Below are 23,243 nucleotides of genomic sequence, written 5' to 3' on the forward strand. Positions count from 1 at the left end.
TCATTGTTCTTTTTTTTCCACTTTCAATAACTGAATTTAGACTATTCATTTGGGATTGTTCTACCTTCTTTAAATAGGCTTGGATTGCTATATTCTTCCCTTTAAGAACTGCCTTCACTGTGTCCCAAAGAAGTTGGAGTGTTGTGCTGTTGTTTTCATTTGTTTCCATATATACCTTGATCTCTGTTTTAATTTGGTTATTGATCCATGGATTATTTAGGAGCATGTTGTCAAGCCCCCATGTGTTTGTGACCTTTTTGTTTTCTTTGTACAATTTATTTCTAGTTTTATACCCTTGTGATCTGAGAAGTTGGTTGGTACAATTTCAGTCTTTTTGAATTTACTGAGGCTCTTTTTGTAGCTTTGTATGTGGTCTATTATGGAAAATGTTCCATGTGCACTTGAGAAGAATGTGTATCCTCCTGCTCTTGGGTGGAGAGTTCTGTAGATGTCTTTTAGGTCCATCTGTTCTAATGTGTTGTTTAATGCCTCTGTCTTCTTACTTATTTTCTGTCACGTTGATCTGTCCTTTGGAGTGAGTGAAGTGAATTCATTACATTCTATTTCCCCTTTTAATTCAGTTAGTATATGTTTCACATATGTAGGTGCTACTGTGTTGGGTGTATAGATATTTATAATGTTTATATCCTCTTGTTGGAGTGACCCCTTTATCATTATGTAATGTCCCTCTTTGTCTCTTGTGACTTTCTTTGTTATGAAGTCTATTTTGTTTGAATCAAGTACTGTTACACCTGCTTTTTACTCCCTATTAGTTGCAAGAAATGTCTTTTTCCATCCCTTCACTTTTAGTCTGTATATGTCTTTGGGTTTGAAATGAGTCTCTTATAGGCCGCATACAGTTGGGTGTTGTTTTTTTATCCATTCAGTGACTCTATGTCTTTTGATTGGTGAATTCAGACCATTTACATTTAGTGTGATATTGATAGGTATGTACTTATTGCCATTACAAGCTTCCTTCTGGTAACGAAGGTTCAAGGGTAACTTCCTTACTATCTAAGAGTCTAACTTAACTCACTTAGTGTGCTTTTACAAACACAACCTAAAGGTTCTTTTTTTCCCTGCTTTTCTTCCTCCTCCATTCTTTATATATTAGGTATCATATTCTGTACTCTTTGTCTATCCCTGTTTATTACCTCTGCTGACAGCTATTTAACCTTAGGAACACTTCCATCTGTAGCAGTCCCTTCAAAATACACTGTAGAGATGGTTTGTGGGAGGTAAATTCTCTCAACTTTTCCTATCTGGAAATTGTTTAATCCCTCCTTTAAATTTAAATGATAATCTTGCCAGATATAGTGTTCTTAGTTCAAGGCCCTTCTCCTTCATTGCATTAAATATATCATGCCACTCCCTTCTGGCCTGTAAGGTTTCTGCTGTGAAATCTGATGACAGCCCAATGCATTTTCCTTTGTATGTGATCTTATTTCTTTCTCTGGCTGCTTTGAATAGTCTGCCCTTATCCTTGCTTTTTGCCACTTTAATTATTATATGTCTTGGTGTTGTCCTCCTTGGTCCCTTGTGTTGGGAGATTTGTGCACCTCCATGGCCTGAGAGACTATCTCCTTCCTCAAATAGGTGAAATTTTCAGCAATTACTTCCTCAAAGAAATTTTCTATCTCTTTTTCTCTCTCTTCTTCTTCTGATATCCCTATAATACAAATATCATTCTGTTTCGATTGGTCACACAGTTCTCCCAGTATTCTTTCATTCTTAGAGATCCCTTTTTCTCTCTGTGCCTCAGCTTCTTTGTATTCCTCTTCCCTAATTTCTATTTCATTTATCATCTCCTCCACTGTATCTAATTTGCTTTTAATACCCTCCATTGTGTTCTTCAATGATTGAGTCTCCATCCTAAATTCATTCCTGAGATCTTGAATATTTTTCTCTACTTCCATGAGCATGTTAATGATTTCTTTTGAAATCTCTTTCAGGAAGATTCATGAGATTGATTTCATTTGAATCTTTCTCAGGTGTATTCATAATTTTGCTTTGAATCAGGTTCCTTTGATGTTTCATAATTTGTCTGTGGCACTCTCTCATTCCCAGAAGCTCTATTCTCTGGAGCTGCTCAGTCCCTGGAAAAATGTCAGGGGTTGCACAGGAGCAGTTTCAGTGCTTGTGGGGGAGGTTAGATCTGTTTTGGCTTTCTGGCTGCTATGCCTGTCTCCACTGCCAGAACCAGTGGGCCAAACACACAGGTGTAAACCTCTATGCTTTGTGTTTGTAGCTGCTGTAGGCGGGGCTTCCCTTTGGCTGACCTGAAACCAAGGAAGGGGTTGCAGGCATGCAAGCCTGAGCCTGGTGCAGGCTAGCCAGAAGGAAGACACAGCAGGCTGTGTATCATGGTAGGGGGCCTTGGAGCTGTTTAGCCAGTCAGGGGGATGGAGCTTCTGAAGACTGTTTAAGCTCTCAACCTGCTGGGCAGAGTGCACCCATACGATTTTGTCTACATGTCCTTTCTCCTGAGCAGTAAGCTCTGTGCAATCCTTGCATCTTTAGCAGCCCTCTCACTGTTAGCAAGTCTCTCAGATTGCCCACCCAGATCAGTCAGATATGAATCCCTGTTTTCCACAAGCAGATGGAATCTCCATCTCTCCAGGTTTTCCACCTGTCTTAGATTTGCAACCCCACTAAATCACCAGAGCACCATGCAATGTAGGTTCGTGCTCCCAGAGCTGGTCTCCAGGGCTATGTGTTCCACAGTCCCAGGCCTCCACTCCCTTCCCGCTCTGTTTCTCTTCCTCCTGCTAGTGAGTTGGGGTGGGGGAAGGGCTTGGGCCCTGCCATGTCATAACTTTGGTACGTTACCATTCCAAGAGGTCTGTTCTTTTCTCCAGGTGTATGCAGTCTGGTGCAGCCTTCTTTCCTGTTGTTCTTCCAGGATTAGTTGTATTAATTATATTTTCATATTATATGTGCTTTAAGGATGAGGTCTCTGTCTCACCTCTCATGCTGCCATCTTTAATGAAATCTCTCATATGGTGTTCTTTTAATAGAGACCAAAAACTTGTGCAAATACATTTTATACAAATCAAAACAAAATAAATCCAGTACTATTTTCTGTTTTTAAAGTCATTAGTTGATTCTGAAAGCATTTAACTTTAATATTAGTGGAAATGTAAAGAAAGGATATTTCTTGGTCAAAACTGAAAGAAGAAAATAAAAACAGGGCATCTAAGAGCAAGTTGCTAAATTCATTCTTACCTTCAGAATGTGAAAATTGGTCTCATTTTCTGACTTCCTACTACACATGCAAATCTTTCAAGGTCTCCAGTGAAAAGAATGTCTAGTTCTCTTGAGCAGAATTTATTCTAACAGGGTTTATGAAGCAGAATCATAAAATTATTTCTTTAAATTTGACTTGTCTTTTTATTAATTTCACACTAAATCATCTTCAGACAATAAACATTATTTGCTGCTTCATTGTATGCCTTTTCTTTGTCTCTGTATATTCAGCCAAGTACACAAATATGTTTTTTTATCATTATCTTAGATTCTGAGTCTTTCCATCAGCCTTTCAGTCCAGAATTCCCATCATTTTATAAGCTTCCTGCCAACACCCAGTGTGATAAGGTGCAGCAACTCCAACAGGATAGAACATAATATAGAGCATTTAAACTAGTGCCCTTGGCTTCCAGAGAGACCAAAAAACTAATAAAATGTGAACTCTCAAAAAAAAAAGGAGAAATATACAGTCAATCCTCAGGTACTGACTTTATGTTTAATCCTTTGCAGTAAAGTTATAAGTTTTGTTTTGTTTTGTTTTTGATCAGCAAATTAAGCATGTATTTAAGTAACAGGGATTTTCTCGGCCATTGAGGAATAACTGGTTTTAAGTACATTTTTAGATCCTTGTTAAATGATATCAAAAGGAAATAAATGGAAACACTTAGAACATTGATTAAAGAAAGGTTTCAGGAACTGCCACATTCAAATTATATAAGAATGCTTTTCATATGGTAGTATTTTAATGTTATTTCATGTCACTATTCATTATCTTAAGATAAATGTAGAAGTTTTATTATTGCCAAAGAATTTTAATCATTTTGGTGAGATGATAACTCTTCCTGGCTGTTAGGAAAAGTACTAAATGTTAACCAAATTTAACAAAGAAGTAAAGAAAATTATTTTCCCTCAAAAATAAGTTACTTGATTTGAGTTACATGGAATGTCCTTAATCATTTTTTTATTATGAGAAATACATTGAAAAATGAATATAATCTATGGGTTTCCAATACATGCACACTATTTTATAAACAATGGTACATCAAGTTTGATTCCAAATTTGAAATGATTCCAAAATGAAAAAAAGAATTTCCTAGTGAAGATACTTGGCTAGTCTGCTAGTATAAGACTAGCTAGCCCTTAAGGTAAGTAGGGGTATATTTATAAAATCTGTAAGTGGCTCATTTCTATATTTGGAACTTAATGAAAGATCACTAACAAATGATCATTGCCAAAATACATGACATTGATATATTTAATCATATGCATAAATTTAATCATATGCTTTTTCAAATTATAATGAAGCTAAGAAAATTGTCCTGATAATATCAATTTCATTTGTTGGTGATGAATATAACCTTACATGACTATTGGAAAGTAGTTTTTAAAGTATGGTCATAAAGTTTTTCATATTCTGTAAGCCAATAATTCCATTCTGGGAATAAGTTTCAGGAAAAACCTCACCTGTCAAAAAAATCAAATAAAAATGGATAAACACAAAATGATCAATACTTTTCAATTTGTAATAGAAAGTAGGAGAGAGAAATAATGAAGGCTTAGGGAAATGGCTATGCATAGAACTTCAACCTAGTGGGATATTATGCATCCTTTTAATATTTAATTGCTACTACAGTGCATCTATGTGGAAAAACATACGACTAGTAAAGAATGCTCTCCTACTGTATGTCATTTCAAATACCCATCTTACATTATAGGTCAGGGTAGACAGCAGAAACGCCTGTACAAGATTGTTTGCTCTTTGTTTTGTTTCATTTGTTAATAATTCATATGCATCAGATTAACTTTTTAAAATAATTGCATGTCTAGGCCTCATCCTCAGAGATAATTTCAAAAGGTTTAAAGCTGAGCAGAGCCATCTGTATTTTTAAAGAGCACCAACAATTTGTCAGCTGCAGAATAGGAGAAGATATCCACACACTAGATGGGGTTTCTCAATGGCAGAAATGATGACTTATTTTTGCTTAGCTGGGGTGATTCTTTGAACACAGTACATGAGCAAGAACAAACTGAGGCTAAAAAGGTAAAAGGCCAGTACACACACACATTAGTCTGGGATGTTGTGGGAAGTGACAGGGGCAAGATGGAAACCATACGTTCCACTCTCTTGTTAACCATTTAATATTATAAAATGAGAATAACAAAAGGGAAAAAGGAGAATCAACAAAACAAAACATTTGGTCTGTGGAGTGAAAAATATGGTATTATAGTTAACCTTTTTTTCTTTTTATTGATTTCTATGAGAGTTTTTCCTTTCTTTTGTGAGAAAAGAAAAATCCCTCCAAACTTTATTTTTAAAGAAAGAACATCCACTAATTGATGATCAATTAACATATTTATACCTTGAACTGGAACAGCAGATTTATAAATAATCCATTTGTAGCATATATGATAGACAATAGGAGCATGAATTAGAACTGTAGTTTTGCTAACTATGTAGGAGACAAAGAAATTAGTGTAAACTAACATAGTCTTACCATATGATCCAGTAATTGTGCTCTTAGTATTTACCTAATGAATTGAAAATTTCTGCCCACACTAAAACCTGCATATGGATGTTTATACCAGCTTTATTCATAGCTATGAAAGCTTGGAAGCAACCAAGATCTCATTTTTCAGGTGACTGGATAAACTATAGTGCATTCGGACTGTGGAATATTATTGAGTATTAAAGAGAAATGAGCTATCAGGCTGTGAAAAGATGTAGAGAAAATTTAAAGCATATTACTACGTGAAAGAAGACAATATGAAAAAACTACAGGCTGTATAATTCCAGCTACATGACGTCTGAAGAGGACAAAGCCAAGGAAATGGGAAAAAGACTAGTGGCTGCCAAGGGTTAAGGGGAAGGGAGGGATTAATAGGCACCACAGAAGATTTTTAGGACAATTGAACTATTCTGTATGATACTACAGTGGTGGATACATATCATTATACAGTTATTAAAATCGTAGAATACACAATGCCAAGAGTGAACCCAAATGTAAACTATGGTCTCTGGGTGCTCATGCCTCTCTAGGTTCATACCTTGTAACAAGTATATCATCATGGTTTGGGATGCAGACAGTCTAGGAGGTTGTGGAGGGGGTTAGGGGGAGGATAGAAACTGTACTTTCCACTCAATTTTGTTGTGCACCTAAAACTGCTCTAAAAATAAAGTCTATTAAAAAAATAAGTATTAGGTTACCTGGGATTCTAGATGAAGGTCTCCATAGTCTTTGAAGATCTTAGGGTTCAAAATGCATATTCAGTGGTCCATCGCTTTGGCATAACAGTGTGACAAATACATTCAATTAAATAGTTTAAAATTTAGACAGTGATGAAAAACAGCATATCCTTGAAACAGAGTTAGTTTAGAGAAAAACAGGAAATGATATAATTTAGAATCAATGTAATGATACTGAATCCATGTTAGAGAAAACCAGTATGTATCTATAGTTTAATGATGTTGAAGTGCCTAATCAATTAATTAAATTTAGGGAAGGGATATTGGAAGGGATACAATTTATTTCAGTAAGGAAAAATTTTTAAGCAGGTATTTTAATTATCATAAACTGCTAGGGATTTCAATATTTTAGTAGATTCATTTAGCTCTAAATGTCTTTCAGCATGTTATAAATTCTCCAGAGTCCCTACTTTCTAATATAGCCTTTTAACATATTCATTGTCTCTTTCTAAGATAAGCTCACTATTGCTATTCTATTAGTTTGTTTTGTGATTTATTTCAAAGATTAAATGAATAGCTTCACTTCTCATTCATGATAATTTAATCTTGATTTTTTAAATCAACATTTGATGGCAATTATCATTTATTAAAATGCATTCATTCCCATTCCTACATATTATTTCCTTTTACTGTAAGTCTACATGTTGACACCATTGTTAAAAACATTTTATCGGTAATTATGCTTAGACCTAGTCTCTTTTCTGAGCTCAGTTTCTTAATAGTCTCGCAATAACCAACTCAATGTCAATTTTAGACATAAAAAAGATTCTGTTGCTGGATGGTGGGGAGAAGTGTTGGATTCACCAACCTTATTTCTCTTTTTCATTTTACCTTTCCCCTAATCCTGATGATTTCATAGAATTTTACAGGGTAAATTCATACACAACCCCACAATATAAATGGAAGGCCAACCATGTGTGGTGTGCTGCTGAAACAGAGGTCCACCACCCAAACGTGAGACAGAAGCCATCTTCACAAGGCATTTGTAAAAGGCTCAGAAAATATTCAAACCATAAGAAACTATGGCAGGGAAGATTATCTGTGGCAAAATATAAGCAAACATCTCTGACTCTCTGATCCTTAACTTTACCACCAATAAAATGAAAACAAAACATATTCCCTTCCAGAACTACTGTGATGATAAGTTGGAAATTAAGTGAAAATCAGTATTAGTCATAAAATTCCTTGTCAATATTAGATACCATAATAACTAATAATTAGGAAGAACACTGGCTACATGCCTTAGACTTGAATTAAATTGGAAGTTATGTATGGTTATTAATCCTTGCATCCCAAATTCTTTACTCCATGTGAGTGTCTGTGGTATTGTGCAGTGTAAAGAACAGTAAAGCCTGTTGAAAATTCCGAAACAAAGAGAAGAGCCAAGAAAAGAATAGGAAAAATTTAATCAGATAGAATTCAAGTTTATCCCCAGCTTATTTGCCTTTTATTCATCGTTCAGTTGGTTACATTTCATTGGTTATGACCAAGGTTGTACATGCACCTTGAAATATTCACGAAAGGTCTACAACATGGGGGTTCATAATCAGGTTATATGTTATATTCAGAATCCCAGGGGAACTAATAGAGTCTGGAAATATTGACTAAGCAAGACAAAGAATTCTTATACAATTTCAACTACAAGAGTTTAAAAGACAAGTACAAGCTTCATTTGCCGCAAAACTCACAAAAAAGTAATTGATTGAAGAATATCTCTTTATGCAAAATATACATTTTAGGATATAATTTGATTAATATTCTACTATATACTGACATTGCTCCTTGATAATTTAATAAAAAAATACTTGCATTGCCAGAATTTTATCTTCTGTAATATTTATACTTGAGGTAACAATGACAAAAGACTTAAACTATTAGTAATAGTAGATGAGTTAAGTCATAATGATTTTCCAGAACTAAACAAATACATGACTAAAAAGGTCCATTTTGATAGGTAGGCACTGAAAATGTCACAAAATGGTATGACAAGTTGATAACATAAGTGGTTTATAGGAAAAGAATATATAGTCAATGTTCAACCAACACAGAAGAAATAAGGAAAAGTAAGACAGATCTATACTACACCAATATCATTGCCTTGTATGATTCACAGCACGATCTACTGCGGGCCCATGGGGTTAATTCACAGAGGTATGGACCTTAGTTGAAGCTTCAGAGATGTTGATCATGAATTCGGCTTCCTTTGATGTGAGATGGTCAAAGCTGTTAACCCATGCACACGTGTTGGTATTTACAGTTGTTTCATGGACACTGGCCAGTCCACAGGCAGACCTCTCATATGGGAAGCACCAAATGAGTTCCAGCCACCACTCCTTGATAAGCTCTAAATGCCTCATGAAGATGCAGGGACCTCTTCCAAGTGCAACCTGCTCATGTCAGGGCACATTCAGCAGCAGAAGTCTGTTTCCAGTACAGTCCTTGGTATGGCTAAATTCCACTGTCCCTTTTTCAGCAGTCAAATATCCATGATAAATTCTGTACAACACTGCAGTCAATAACAGCAGCACCAAACAGTATATTAATTCCTTTACCATAAAGCTATGTGTAATTATCATTTTCTATGTGTGGTGTTATCAAAAAGATCACTGAATCTCTGAATATCAGATGTGTACGTCTGGGTAAATACACTGCTGTATAAGATCTCTGACATGCAGCTCATGCTCTAGGACTTGGTGATATAGAGAAATACATGTGATATGGCCAATAATAAAAATGACAATTGTCTTCCTAACAAGAGTAGATATGAGAATTAGGACTTAATAAACAGTCTCTAGGATTCTCAGTGCCTTAGAAATACTGTTCATCCCTCAATTTGGATTTGGCATTTCTCTTCCCTCACATGCCCAAGACAGCAGACACATTATTACTGCATTCACAGGGGTGTGTAAACAGAATTTCTCCCACTTGGACTGACTAAGACTCCCTAGGGGGTCTGTTGGAATGTAGTGATAAATGCTGGTTGCTGGGGTATGGAAACAGACACTGCAGGCAACCAAATGCACTGGTGATATTGCTGCTTAAATCCTGCTTATCAAAAAGGTTCACAGTACCGATTAACTTAGGTAGTCTACAGGGCATCATTAATTCACACACAAAGCAGAGAGGCTGTTCCAAATAGCAAAGAAGGCAGGAGGCAGGGAAGAAGACCCAGAACTAAAATCCTGAACATCTTATGAAGGTATTTCTGTGCTTCATGGAGACAGATGGCATATACAGTTCAGACAGGGAGCTAAGACAGACACATAGACAGAACAACGTACAGGACAAAGCACCTGATTTAAACACTGCCTGAAAATCTGATTAATCCTGTGAGTCAGAAATTAAGGCTGGTCAAGAAAGTCTCCTATGAACAACAATACTTTTTGACGTTTGCACAAAAATTGGTAAATAAAAATAAAGGAAGGGGGTAAAAAAGACACGAGAGCTTTGGGAGATATTTGGCACTCTGCCGCTGAAAATAATGACAAATCCTGGGATTAAAAAAAAAAAAATGACTCTAGTACCAAGCAGCAATTCCTGACTAAACGATGCAAGCCTGGCTGGCAGTTACCTTTCTCTCATGTTTGTGCCTTCCCCAAGCCATTAAGTAAGAGATCTGGCCTCAGCTTGCGTGTAACCAGTAATGACAACCTCTTTGCAGTTATCTGTGTGCAAACAACCAGAGACATTCAGAACTCCAATACAGCATTTTTGAAGAAAAGTAAGTAAATCAGGAAATTAAACTATTTAAAACAAATATTTCTTTCAAAGAATAAGGAAAAAAAATATATCAAAGAGAAACTCGCCCTCCCTGCCCCACAATTCAACATGCAGAACAGTTGGCCAGTTCTTTCCTATTATCAGGATGGTTCGATGCAAGCACACATATCGTGAGCTATCCACGGTCCCCGAATTCCGTGACATTGCTTTCAGGTGATAGACATAAGATGGTCCATATAAATGAGCTAACCAAAGTCATATTGTGTGCAATCAAGAGAGGATCCCAGACATCTTCAGAAGGGTTTAGAGAGTCACAAGAAATGAAAGTCCAATGAAGTGATTGGCATTTGGAAGCACACTGTTTTAAATGTATCTCCCTGAAGATATGTTTATGTATTAGTGTACTGGCCAATATCTGACACTACCTGTCATTTTATTGCAAAAGGAGACCAGGGCAATTAATATGGGGAAGGAGTAGCACTACTTTAGATAACCTTTAAAGCCAGGATAAGATTTGTTAGCTACCCAAATGTAGCATTTCTGACTTCAAATGGTAGTATCATGCAGTATTTATACTGTATTAATGGAGCTTGGAGTAACTCTACATTTAGGTATTTTCATTCTTGGGTAAACAGTACTTGAATTAATACAATTTAGCCGACTGATGCAGTTTGGTTTACAAAATAGATGGGATGGGAGATCGAGAACGCCTCAGAGGACAAGGAGAGTTGTAGGGTGATGTTACTGGAGAGAGCCTCAGAGCATTGCCTGCCAAGCCCGCTATGTTGTTTAAGCTTCTGGATTTTTCATATCCTTTCATGAAAAAATGCACAGACATCAGTTGAAATCAACCAGAAAACAGACACAGACAAAGGATACCATGCAGGGTAATCAAAAGTGCTATTTTGAGCTCAAAGAAGAATTTTTTTTACAAATAATTCATTATTGAGACCATTTATAACTCTGAAAAAAAATGAAGCTAACTATAGATGTCATTCCCAAAAGATTAAACCAGCTATCACAAATTATAGTTGCAATATTTCAAAATCTATTTTTTCCTAGATTATAGCTTGTATGGATGTAATTTTGGCATATACAATACTGGAAATCTCTTAAGAATTTGGCAAAGCAAACCTGGGTAATATTTCTAAATTCACAACATGTTCCTGAAAAAAAAAGCATACTATTTTTTCTTTTCTTTTCTTTTTTATTTTTATTTTTTGCTATTTACTGAGCTAATAAAGCATACTGAACTCTAAGTGGCTGACTCTTTTTCCAGAATATTTAAACTTGCAGCTTTATAGTGTTAAAAGGATGACTCTTAAATAATGACATTTGATGCCATTATCTAGATGATGTAGAATGAATGCCTGTTTCTAATTCCTTGGATTAAAAAAAAAAGAAAAGGAAAAGAAAAGAAAATGAATGAAATTTAAATTGAGTCATAATTTCAGTAAATTAAAGTCTCAACTTGATTATATGATGTTTTCAACTGACTCCCCCATGCCAGGAATTGAGAAAAATTTCATCTAGATTCACCTTTTCTTTCTATTATCTCGCTTTCTAATCTTTCGTTCGTGACTGTAATGGACTTAGAATAAAAAATCATTCTCACAGGCTCTAACCCAGTGGTTTTCCTTAGCTACTCAAACAATCAATGTCACCTTTGGAAGTGTTCATACACTGTAGCATTTTTTATTAGAAAAGATTAGAGGCAGTTAAATGAGGTGGGGAGCACCTAGTATAAAAGTTAAAAGTGAACTGTCTGAAAGCAGAGCAACTATTGACTGGAAAATTTATACAGCTCAGGAAATAAATGTTTTGACAGCTCTGTTGAAAAATAGTGTTGTAGAGCAGGAAAATGAAATTCTTTTTCGCACAGCCAGAGCTGAGCAAGTAGGTGCAATTCCAGTGAACTTGGTGCATCCCTTAGACTTAGGGCACAGTCCTTGGGTTCTGATCAGCCCTCTGTGTGCTTGATGACAATATAAGAAAAAAATGGGCTTTCTGTAGTTTCCTCATGTTCCTCTCAGCTGCTTCTATTTTTAGTTCTATATTTCCATGAAACTTCTGGGGAAGAAGCCAACGGTATCTCTCCTCCTTTTACTGAGGGAGGAGAAGTGAATCAAGTGATTTAATGATTTTTGATTTATGAGCACCCAGGACAAATATGGATATGAATTGAAATAATAGCACTACTGAGGTTTGGTAAAGCTGGACTGCATAGGACCCTCTCTCCCCATAAACATACACATAAACTTTCAGCAGACTTGATGACTTCTTTGAGAAAATTTATGTCATCCACCAACTATTATAAAGTTCTCTAGGACATAATTTCTGCTAATGAGAGAACTATCTGCCAATATGTTTTGTTAGTATTCTGAGCTATAAAACATGGGAAGTTATATATTTTGTTCTACTCTGGTGGACGATAGAATAGTTAATAAGAGAATGTCAAATAATTAAAAAAGTATTGCAGGTAATTTACCCTTACCTATGGACCGTCATGTGCCTGAAGGGCTAGTTATTACTGATTTTCTGTAAAGTCATTGGAAATATGACTTGGAAGATCTAATATATTTAGGAAGAATAATTTAGCCTAGTTGACTGTGTAACTTAAGAATGTAAACTGCACTATAAATATTGATTCAGTTTGATTAAAAGCAAACTGGTGAATATGCATGAACAGTAGGGGCTGTGAATATCTATAAATCCTTCTTGAAGAAATTTACATCTTTTCCCCCATAATGCCCAAGCTCCCTACAGGACCTCCAAAACGGTAAAAATCTGTTTGATGGTTTTATACTAAACACACTAGCTATATGTAAATCTTGATTGTATTTCTAAATGTTCAGTCATTTTTCTGAATAACAGTTTTTGCCATAAATATTAACAATTCTGTTTATATTCCCTTTAGTTTTAATACTTATAATTTCAGTGTTCCTTTGAAAAGACTTCCTTTCTAATTTAGCAACAGGCATTTAATTAGTAAAATTATAAGTTTTGCATATAAATATGTTTTTCTTTATTTTGCAGAGTCATTTCTAATCAGATTTGACATAATTTTGCCTAGCTAAATTTTATTGACTGGAATGGCTGAAAATATATTCATAAAATAAATAATGTTGAGCCGAAAAAATCTAAATGCATGGTTTGCATTTTATACAGTTTCTAAGAGCATATGCTTATTTGGGGCAATATTGAAATTGCCTATCCATGTACTATCTGTCAATGGGTATGTTTACGTTATAGTTTAAACCAAGTAAGTAGTTTTACTTTCCTAAATACTATTGCATAAATAAAAACACAGCTTCTAAGTACTGGGAGTTCTCTTTAGGGAATTCTTAAGTTTTCTTAATGTATGCCTAAATAAATTCACATTTGTTGGGAGAAAAAGAATTCAATGAGAATCCAGTAATTTCCTTTCATCTACATATAGGGGAGAATTTCAGAACTCTGAAATCAAATCAGTAGAGAGACCAACCAGAAAGGTCAAAGGGATTATTTAGGAAATAAATGTCTGAGTAGGAGAATAGGAGAAATCTATCATCTACATAAATGGAAACAGGAGAAGAAATGAGTGAATTCCTGATAGACATGACAAAATAAATAGCACACTAAGAAGATTAAGTGAAGTTTATGAGGAATGTTACTAGACCCAGGAGAAAAAACACAGAGGTGCAAAAGAATTAAGCAAGAATGAAAATAGAAGTTGATTATGGTGAGAAATAAAGAATAAGAAGCTCAAAGACTAATTTTTCAAAAATGTTCTCATTGACAAAGAATTTGTACTTGTGAAATAAGACTGTGTGTATAACTTTTCCACACAAACTAAGTATCTTATTAATTGCTGTGGTCATGAAACTACAATTTTTCATAAAACTACATTTACACAATGCTTTATAATTTGTAAAGTCTTTTTGCATATGTGATCTCCTTGACAGGTTAAAATTCAAAATATTGTCTAATTCAGGCTGTTTTAAAATATGTCACCTTAGTATGAATACCGCATGTGATACTTTATTAAATGATACTCAAAAATGTAAGTAAATGTAACCACATATTAAATATAAATACATATACACACATATGCACATATATACATGTATATACATATATGGTGAGTTGAAATATGCAATGCATTAAAAATATTATGGAATACATACTATTAATTAGATACTATTATTATTATTGAAGTATGTACATGTATTTGCTCCAGTAGTATGATATTAACTTTTTTCATTAAATATTTAAACATTTTCCAACACATAATATTTAAATGTAAAATAGCAAACAATCAAATAAGCCTAATCAGGTAATGGAAAAACACTTCGGTACAAGGAACAGATGCAGAGAATGGAAGTAATTGAAATGAAGACTATTTAAAATATTACATACTGAAGAAACAAACGAGCCCTTGTCTTCTTTTTTTGAGACTCAAAGGCATGGAGATGGAATGGACAATACAAGGTGATTACAAGAAATCAAAGGGAAGAACTACATGGATAATGAAATATCTCAAAGAAAGGAGGCATCACAGAAAAAAAATATTTATGCCCTAAAATGGTTGTTAATTAATAGAGAGAAACTGCAATGAAAAGCAAAAAAGCACATTTTAAAAATTCAGTTGCATTAATATGAAAGTTTTGGAGTGGTCTTGGATTCAAATTCAGCTCATTGCATAGGAAATCATTACAGTTCTTTCTCTAGTCTGTCAATAAACAGAGAACTATAACCATGGCAATAAAACAACTGGGATTATCAAAGTAGGAGATAATCAAAGAGAATACCGGCGCTTTGATGTTGGAGGGTAATAAGTGTCACAAAATTATTTCTCAAGGAGGAAAAAAAAGGTTTAACTGTTCTGAAATCTGTAAAGTTTACTCAAAACAAAAGCAAAAGCAAAAATGAAACACCACCTAGGAAATACTAATGGACAGTGGCACATTCCAGGAAAACGAACCACATGATGAAGTTGGAGCTTCAGTATTCTACTGTATTTCTTATCGAAGATGACTACCCCCCAAAATTTACTCATTCAACAAATATTTATTGAGTATATTCTATGCACCAGGCGCAGTTCAATGTGGGTTGAAAAACAGGAATAAGCTTAAAATCATTATTATTTCCCTGAAGAAAAATTTTATAAGTACACCATATCAGTACCTAAGTAACCTTTCAAGTGACTGGGTATAGTGTTCTGTATGGCTAAGGATCTTAGACCTTTTCAACCTCTGATACTCAAATATGACATGGCAAAAACTACCCAAATACAGAGTAAGAGACTTAATGAGAGTATATTTAATGCTTTTCTTTATAAAAGGCCATATTATTGTTTTAAAATAATCAATTGCTTATTAAATTTTATGCATGGAACCACTTAGTGACTCTTGATAGTTGTAGAAAAAAATATGATTTTTAAAGATTGCTGAGCACATTATATTGAAATAACTTGATGAGAGACTTGATTTTTAAATACTCCATTACAATTCTTCCTACAGAAGAATGGGAAACAAACAAACAAATAAACAAAAAACAAGGGTGAAATGCCTTTCAGATATGATCATCAAGTAGGCTGTTGGGATATGTATTTTTAAATGTTCATGAGAAGAAAAGGTGGGATGAGGAATGGAAAAGGGCACCACATTCAGTCTTTCTGAGAAAAGGATGAAAGAGCATTTTATATCATTTCATATATTTGCAGCACTTAACTTGTAAGTCACCAGTTAGGATCTGATTAAATGCATGCCTACCTTTCCTGATCCCTCCATCAGAAGCACACGTGAAATCACCTGTCGTCAGTAGGAAACATGTTTCCCCTCTTCTGTTTTTGTCTCTGGTACTAGAGCGTCTGATGGGGAGCCTTTCTGGGGGTGACAATGGCGGCTCACTTCCTGTACTGTCTTCACCTGATAACACTGGTCACAGCAGCATGCCCATTGGACAGACAGTGACGGATGAGGAAGTGAGACAGTACAAAGAGTTTACACTGAATGTCCATAGTACAGTCACTTGATATACAAAACACAATAATCACATTATGATAAAAAAAAAAAGAATTTCCATCACTCATTACAAAAATTTACATGGAGCAAAGTGGAAATGTATTGCAAAGGAGAGAAATATTCCTTGGGAAATTTTAATTCCATTTTGGATTTTATCCAATAGGAAATTGACTTTCACAAAACTAATATGCTTCAAAATAAGGATGATAATGAAGTAGCAAACATATTATTATCTTATAATTTCCGACATGCTCTCTAGTTACTGGGATTAGGAATCTTTAAAAGTGGAACTACTTAAGGAAAAATTCCTAAGCAAATATTTGTCTATGAAATTCTTTGAGACATGCTATTGTCATTTTTTAAAGTAATTTTCCCCCAAAATCTTAATGAAAATAAGTCTAAAGCTCACAAACTCTGTGTGCAGGTTCTTAATTTTTAAGGGACAGAATATTTTTGAGCATAACCGTGAAACAAGATCAACTTCTCCAAATGCCCTTGAAATAACTGTTTATCTCTATGTGCTTGCCAAACACATCCACATCCTATCAGCCTAGATACTAGCTTATTGTAACAATGTTTATCCAGGCTGAGAGTGTGTCCTCTTTTCCATGCCCTTCAAAAGCGCTCTACACAGGTACTCCGAGAGCAGTCTAATGAAGCTGGCGGCACCAGCTCAACTCTACCTTTCATACAGGAACTCTTGGCCTAACAGTTTTCACATACACATTGAGAGAATTTGCAGAAAGTCTAAAAAATGAACATAAGGACTATGAATACTATTTTTAAAAAGCAGTTCAGTTCCAGCCACATTTTTTTTTCCCATTTACTTCGTAAACATTTCTGGAAGCCAAGGGAGGAACCTCTGATAATGTCACCTGCCTTGTTTGTATGCTGGCTTGCTTTAATTGGTGTTATTTCTAAATTATGCAAAATTATTAAGGTAGGATTATCATAAATCATATTTCTACAAGGAAAGGATTAAATATACCTAAATTAGAGGGGATACAGGTATCTTAAATTTTCATAGCTGGGAAAAGGTAATTAAATTGTTTAATCTATAAAATATTTCATCTGCATCAAACAGCCCAGAGATGACACTACTATTTCTTGAGAAAATTGAATGTCAGTCTACAATCTTTTCTAGATTATCTATGGCATTGGAGAGGAGTAGGGATTCATCTAGTCTCAAGAAGCAAATCATCCAAAATTCATTTCTGGGAAGGAACAGAGCCCAGTGCATAATGCATTGAAAAGGAAATCCAAAGAGAAATTCCGCTTTGTTGTTGATTAGCCAAAGTAGATAACTTATCCCCAGAATAATGATGGCTTTATTATATAACATAGCACCTTGCCCAATCCAAAGGGAGTTATGGTGAAAACCCTACCTAATTTAAGAATAATGACAATTTAATTAATCATCCACAGTATTACTAGGAAAGACCTTTGTTATCAAAAGGGCTATCTTCCATATCACCTCTTTGATGGTTAAGTCTTTGAAGTGCAAACATCCATTCTTCTCAAGGAACTGCTGCTTGTGAATTAGGTTGAGAGGCACGGTCCCAGGTGGCAGAGATAAAACTGAGACAGACACACCAAGCCAAATGAGGTGGAGATCAACATTTTGAGGATGAAAGATGGAAATGGCCAATATCATACCATCACATCGTGCAGGGAAACAGAGAAACAATGGTGTGAAAGCAACAAACAGGCAAAAGAAAATATTGGCACCATCAGCGAAGGGCGTTCCCACCAAAGCAGAAGAACTCTATAGACCAGCTATGCAGACTTCTAGTTGGAATTAGAAAAGCTACACTTTTAACTACCTACAGGCCTGACACAAACGCATGTTATGAGAGGGGGTAGAACTGAAAACTCAAGACCATTCGCAGAAAATGAGAATGGTTGCCTTTTTCCTAAGGGCCACACTGGTCTATAAAGTAATTAATGGCATGCATTTGAAATTGTGTCTTACCTGATCTGTTATGTTCCAGAAGCCGATTGTCTTTGCCCAGACACATGTCACCTTGAGTGCTATTGCAGGCCATATTTAATTCTGTCTTGCAAAAAGTAGGCGAGCTTGCTTGAGGGGCAGGAGGGATGTGCTTCTTTCTTTTTCTTGGAAGTTTCTGCTTCGCCATCGCCAGAGAGTAGTACATTCCAAAGTTGTTGACAATGACCGGCACTGGCATGGCTATCGTGAGCACCCCAGCCAAAGCACACAGGGCTCCCACCAGCATCCCTGACCATGTTTGTGGGTACATATCCCCATAGCCCAGGGTAGTCATGGTCACTACAGCCCACCAGAAGCCGATAGGAATGTTTTTGAACTGCGTGTGCTCACTAGCTGAAGGGTCGTTGGGTTGAGCTCCTACTCTCTCCGCATAGTAGATCATTGTAGCGAATATCAAAACTCCTAGAGCCAGGAAGATGATCAGCAGCAAAAATTCATTAGTACTAGCTCGAAGAGTGTGTCCAAGCACCCTCAGACCTACAAAATGGCGGGTGAGCTTGAAGATTCTCAGGATCCTCACAAATCTTACCACCCTGAGGAAGCCAAGGACATCTTTAGCGGCTTTGGATGAGAGCCCACTGAGCCCCACCTCCAAGTAGAAGGGTAGGATGGCCACAAAGTCAATGATGTTCAAGAGATTTTTGACGAATTCAAGTTTATTGGGGGAAAAAACAATACGGACTAAAAATTCAAACGTAAACCACACTACGCACACTCCCTCTACATACGTCAAGGCAGGATCCGTTTCGATTTCATATTGTAGAACAACGCTTGTGCCATTGATGACTGGTTCTGTCTTGTTTTTAACGGTATTGAAAGCTTCATGTGTCTCCAGGCAAAAGGTTGTGATCGAAACCAGGATGAAGAATAAAGAAGCAAAAGCAATAAACTGTAGGGAAAGAAAAGAAATAAATGAAAAAGGAAAGAGTGATCTGAGCCATAATATACTTCGATCCAAATCTAAGAAGCATTGATCCCTGTAGATGAAAAAGAATGAAAACATATTTGGAGATTTCGCCCAGAATGTTACTCAAGTAACAAGTAAAAGAAGAGATGTGGAGTTAATATGAATTCGAACTGCACGTGTAATGTGTTTCAAGTTCTGTTTTCAGCTTTATAGGTAAAAAGTCTTGCTTTATGTTGGAAAATCACTCCTTAACTCTTTCATGTAAGAAAATGTACCTGTGAAAAAAGTATATAAAGCACTCCAAAAGAATGCTAAAGAAAAACAGACTGAAAAAAATAATAAATGTAGACAATGAAAGAAATAATAAATGTAGACAATGGCTCCAAATAGTTTGTGATACTAGAAATATTCACGTATTTGATCAAGTTTTAAGTCTATGAATAAAAGGCGCATTCCACACTGATGGAAATTTGAAGGCGACTCAAATTTAACTGTAGGTTGCTATCTCTAAATAAAATGTCCAGGTTGTAATGAGGTATGAACATAAAAAAAAAATCTTTGAGTTATTTTCCCACTTAAATTATATCAACTTAAAATGGAGAATTGTCCAAAAGAGTAAATCTAGGGAGAAAGAGTAGGCAACAAGACTGAAGAGAGAGAAACAGAGTTAAAGAACAAATTAAAAGACAATTTTCTTCCTGAAAAAGAACTTCAAGGGTTAGAGTAACACGTTATAAAGCGACAGGTAGTTTTCTCTATTGTTTTATTCAACACCTCATTTCACTTCTCAGTAAATAATATATGAATACACATACCCACTAAGAATAATAAAAAAGCATGCTCATTTACATAGTTCTTACTGGCATCAGACTCTTAGAAACATTTATATAAATAACTCATAACAATCCCTATAACAACATTACTACTACCTCATTTTACAGTGTCAGCATATTAGACACAGAGAGGTTAAGTCACTTTTCCAAAGTCACACCTAAGACACTAACCTGACAATTTTTTGCCCTAGATTCTGTTTCTTTAACTATCAAACCCTCAGATGTAAAACACAAATATGTTGAAATATTTGTTTATCTTGGGATCACACATTTCTTACTATTAAAGACCTGAAAACTTGAAACCCAGTTGTTGGAGGCAATGGCATTGTTTTGGTCAGTAACAGAGACTGTCAAGGAAGCTGGCAGATTCCCAGCATTCTCTGATAATGCTCTCACATTTATCAGGCTTAATATGCACCAAGAGACCATTTATTGAATATTTAAACAAATGAATTATTCAGGAGCAGTAAGTCATCAATCAAGGGGAGGGAAGCCCTTATTTGGAAAAAATAGGGTACATCCCAAACATAAAGCTGTTCCCTGATATTTACTTAACCATGCCATTGAGAAGATCTAAGTTTCAAGAACAGATTGAAACCACCTTTTTTAACCTGGTTGAGTTTCAATGTAAGATATATACAAATCTTGCTATATATAAAAGAGATATGTGAAGAGACTAAAAAAATCTTGGGATGGTGACTATCTGCCTTAAACACCAACCCCAAATTACAGATTATTTCAATGCAGTGTGCCAGTTAACACATTATTCATACAGTCATAAGGCATGTCATTTTCATGGCTTTGACTTATTTTTTTCCATGCATATCTTTCAGCTTCCCATGGTTTTGACATTATGATTTGACTATTCTTTCACAGACATATTGTGAGATATTAGGATGTTTTTTTCACTCAACTTCCCCTATGCACAAATCAATATAGATGATTCTTTTTTAATCAACTGCATACTGTAATATAGTACCACTAAGACCCTCTACATACTTTAAAAGATGACACCTTGGAGGAAGAATCAATTATCTTGTATTCATACATTACTTCTTAATCTAATCACAATATCATTATAGTTTTGAGAATCAAGTGTATTTCTGATTCCCCCTGAAATCTTTTGTCATTAGAGCACTGCCAGTATGTATATATCGATTCCCCTGATTTCTCCCCCATCTCCCCCATACCCACCTGGCTCCAGCATTTCCAGCTAAGTGTCACAAGTTTTAGTGCACAAATTCTATCAATGAGGCAGTTAGAAAATACAAGACAGGTAAAGTAAACTACAATTTTATTTAATGCTTCTAGTGTTTCTCAGACAGCATTTTTCAGCCAACTTCACAGTCTCAAATTCTCTCCACCTACATTCATGCAGTGAATTGAGTGGGACTTGCCAGTGTTGCTCTTTTAAGATCAATTCGCCTCCCATACAACAAAGACAGTTTTCTAATATACTTTGATGCTTGTTGATGTGAAACACTGGGACCTCTTCCATTCAGACATCTTCCTACTCTTCATTCACTCGTTCATTCATTCAACAAGTATGTATTACGTGCCTCCTTGTGCCAGGCCCCAGGGCTAGGGTTTTAATTTAACAAAACACAATTCCTGCCTGTGAGAAACTCACAGTCCACTAGGGACAGAGACATTAAATAATTAATCCCACAATAATTACATAATTACAAGTGTAATAGAAGCAAGGATTAAAAAGGGGAGCTTGTTTAAACTAAGGGGACCATAGAAACCTCTGAAAAAATATCAATAGATTGAAATTTGAGGGATAAGTGGAGGCTGACCTGATGGAAAAACTTGTGTTAAAGCAGCAGGAGCTTTAACAAAAACAGCTGGACGTTTTCAATCTCACTTTCTCAAGTGGTGCTTTGACTATAACACTGCAGGAATGGCAGGTTTTCCAAATCTGCCTATTTTGCCCAAAGATTGTGATGAATAAATCACAGCCTAGCTGCATTAAAATAATCCATAATTTGGGGTTGGTCTTCAGGTTAGCTTTTTTTTCTGAAGAGATTTATACCTACTAAAAGTATTACGTGGGTTTTAAAATGAGACTGCAAGGTAACTTTAGAGCAATTTGATTGCTAGTAGTGCTCCCCTGGACTCACTGACCACTTGTCTGAAATTCTTGTACCAACCCCACTGTTTGGGATGAAGTGAATTAAAAGATACATAGTGAAGTGGTTTTTCATTTAAAGCACTATACAAATATTAGAAAACATTGTTACATATACTGTAGTAGGTTTTAAAAATGTATAATTATTACCTCAAAAGAAGTCCTAGCACCTGATGTTTATGTTCATTAAATGAGTTGTTATGTTTTCAAGAAAATATTAAGAGTCTTAAGACACCGTATGTGGTGGCTGGACTTTAAGTAACATGAATCATCTTATACTTGGAAATCATTTAAATTATCTACCCACTCCCTAGGAAAGTATTTTGGCCAAATTTGTTAGAATCCATCTAGGGTGCTTACACAAATGTGAATTCCATACCCCAGATCAGAGAACATATATAGATTCTCTTGTTTGGGGTGGGGGAATCTGCATTTAACAAGCCTCCTAGATGATTCCTATCATACTAACATTTGAAAACCATTGTTCTAGTGTTTTTTGAAGATTTATAATACAAGATTGATCATTCATTTTTAAATAAATTTGAAGTTTTTAAATTATAAGCATTTGTAGACTCTTAGAAGAATCTTAAACCTTAAGAAAAACAGTTTACTACTTCCTATATAGTGGGATGTCTGTGCCTGTGTGTCTGTGTTACATGTTATGACATAATTTTGGCTTCTCTGCAAATATGTGTGAGTAAACAAAACAACTGTACATAAATAAACACAATTAAATATATGCAATTAAATATATGTAATTTTAAGATTTCAAATATAATAATATAATTCTAAATATACATAATGTCTAAGACACAAAACTTTGGAAACCAAAGGTTGTTTCTATAAGTCATTTGGAGCTTGTATTTATCAATATTTTTATTAGCACTAAAAGAACCACATCATGATTTTGTATTTGTATTATTCTTCATTGTAATTTTTTTTTTGGTATCATTAATCTACAATTACATGAAGAACATTATGTTTACTAGGCTCCCCCCTTCACCAAGTGCCCCCCACCTACCCCTTCACAGTCACTGTGCATCAGCATAGTAAGATGCTACAAAATCACTACTTGTCTTCTCTGTGTTGCACAGACCTCCCTGTGCCCCCCCTACACTATACATGCTAATCATAATGCCCCCTTAC

At 35.3% G+C, this 23,243-nt stretch overlaps 1 protein-coding gene across 11 annotated transcripts in view; it reads right to left on the reverse strand.

Annotated features, from left to right (window-relative positions):
- Positions 1-7,879: 7,879 nt before the first annotated feature.
- Positions 7,880-23,243, reverse strand: part of KCNC2 (potassium voltage-gated channel subfamily C member 2) — a 205,385-nt gene continuing 190,021 nt past the window's right edge. For 2 of the 11 annotated variants that reach the window (XM_036930819.2, XM_036930821.2), the window contains exons 3-5: positions 18,188-19,115; positions 15,964-16,128; positions 7,880-11,023 (exon numbers count right to left, since the gene is read on the reverse strand). In XM_036930819.2, the coding sequence (XP_036786714.1) occupies positions 10,887-11,023; positions 15,964-16,128; positions 18,188-19,115 (1,230 nt within the window). In that variant the 3' untranslated portion in view covers positions 7,880-10,886. The other 9 variants (XM_036930830.2, XM_036930828.2, XM_036930829.2 and 6 more) reach the window with 9 other exon arrangements.

The sequence above is a fragment of the Manis pentadactyla genome, chromosome 10 (assembly GCF_030020395.1).
Source record: "Manis pentadactyla isolate mManPen7 chromosome 10, mManPen7.hap1, whole genome shotgun sequence".
NCBI lineage: Eukaryota > Metazoa > Chordata > Mammalia > Pholidota > Manidae > Manis > Manis pentadactyla.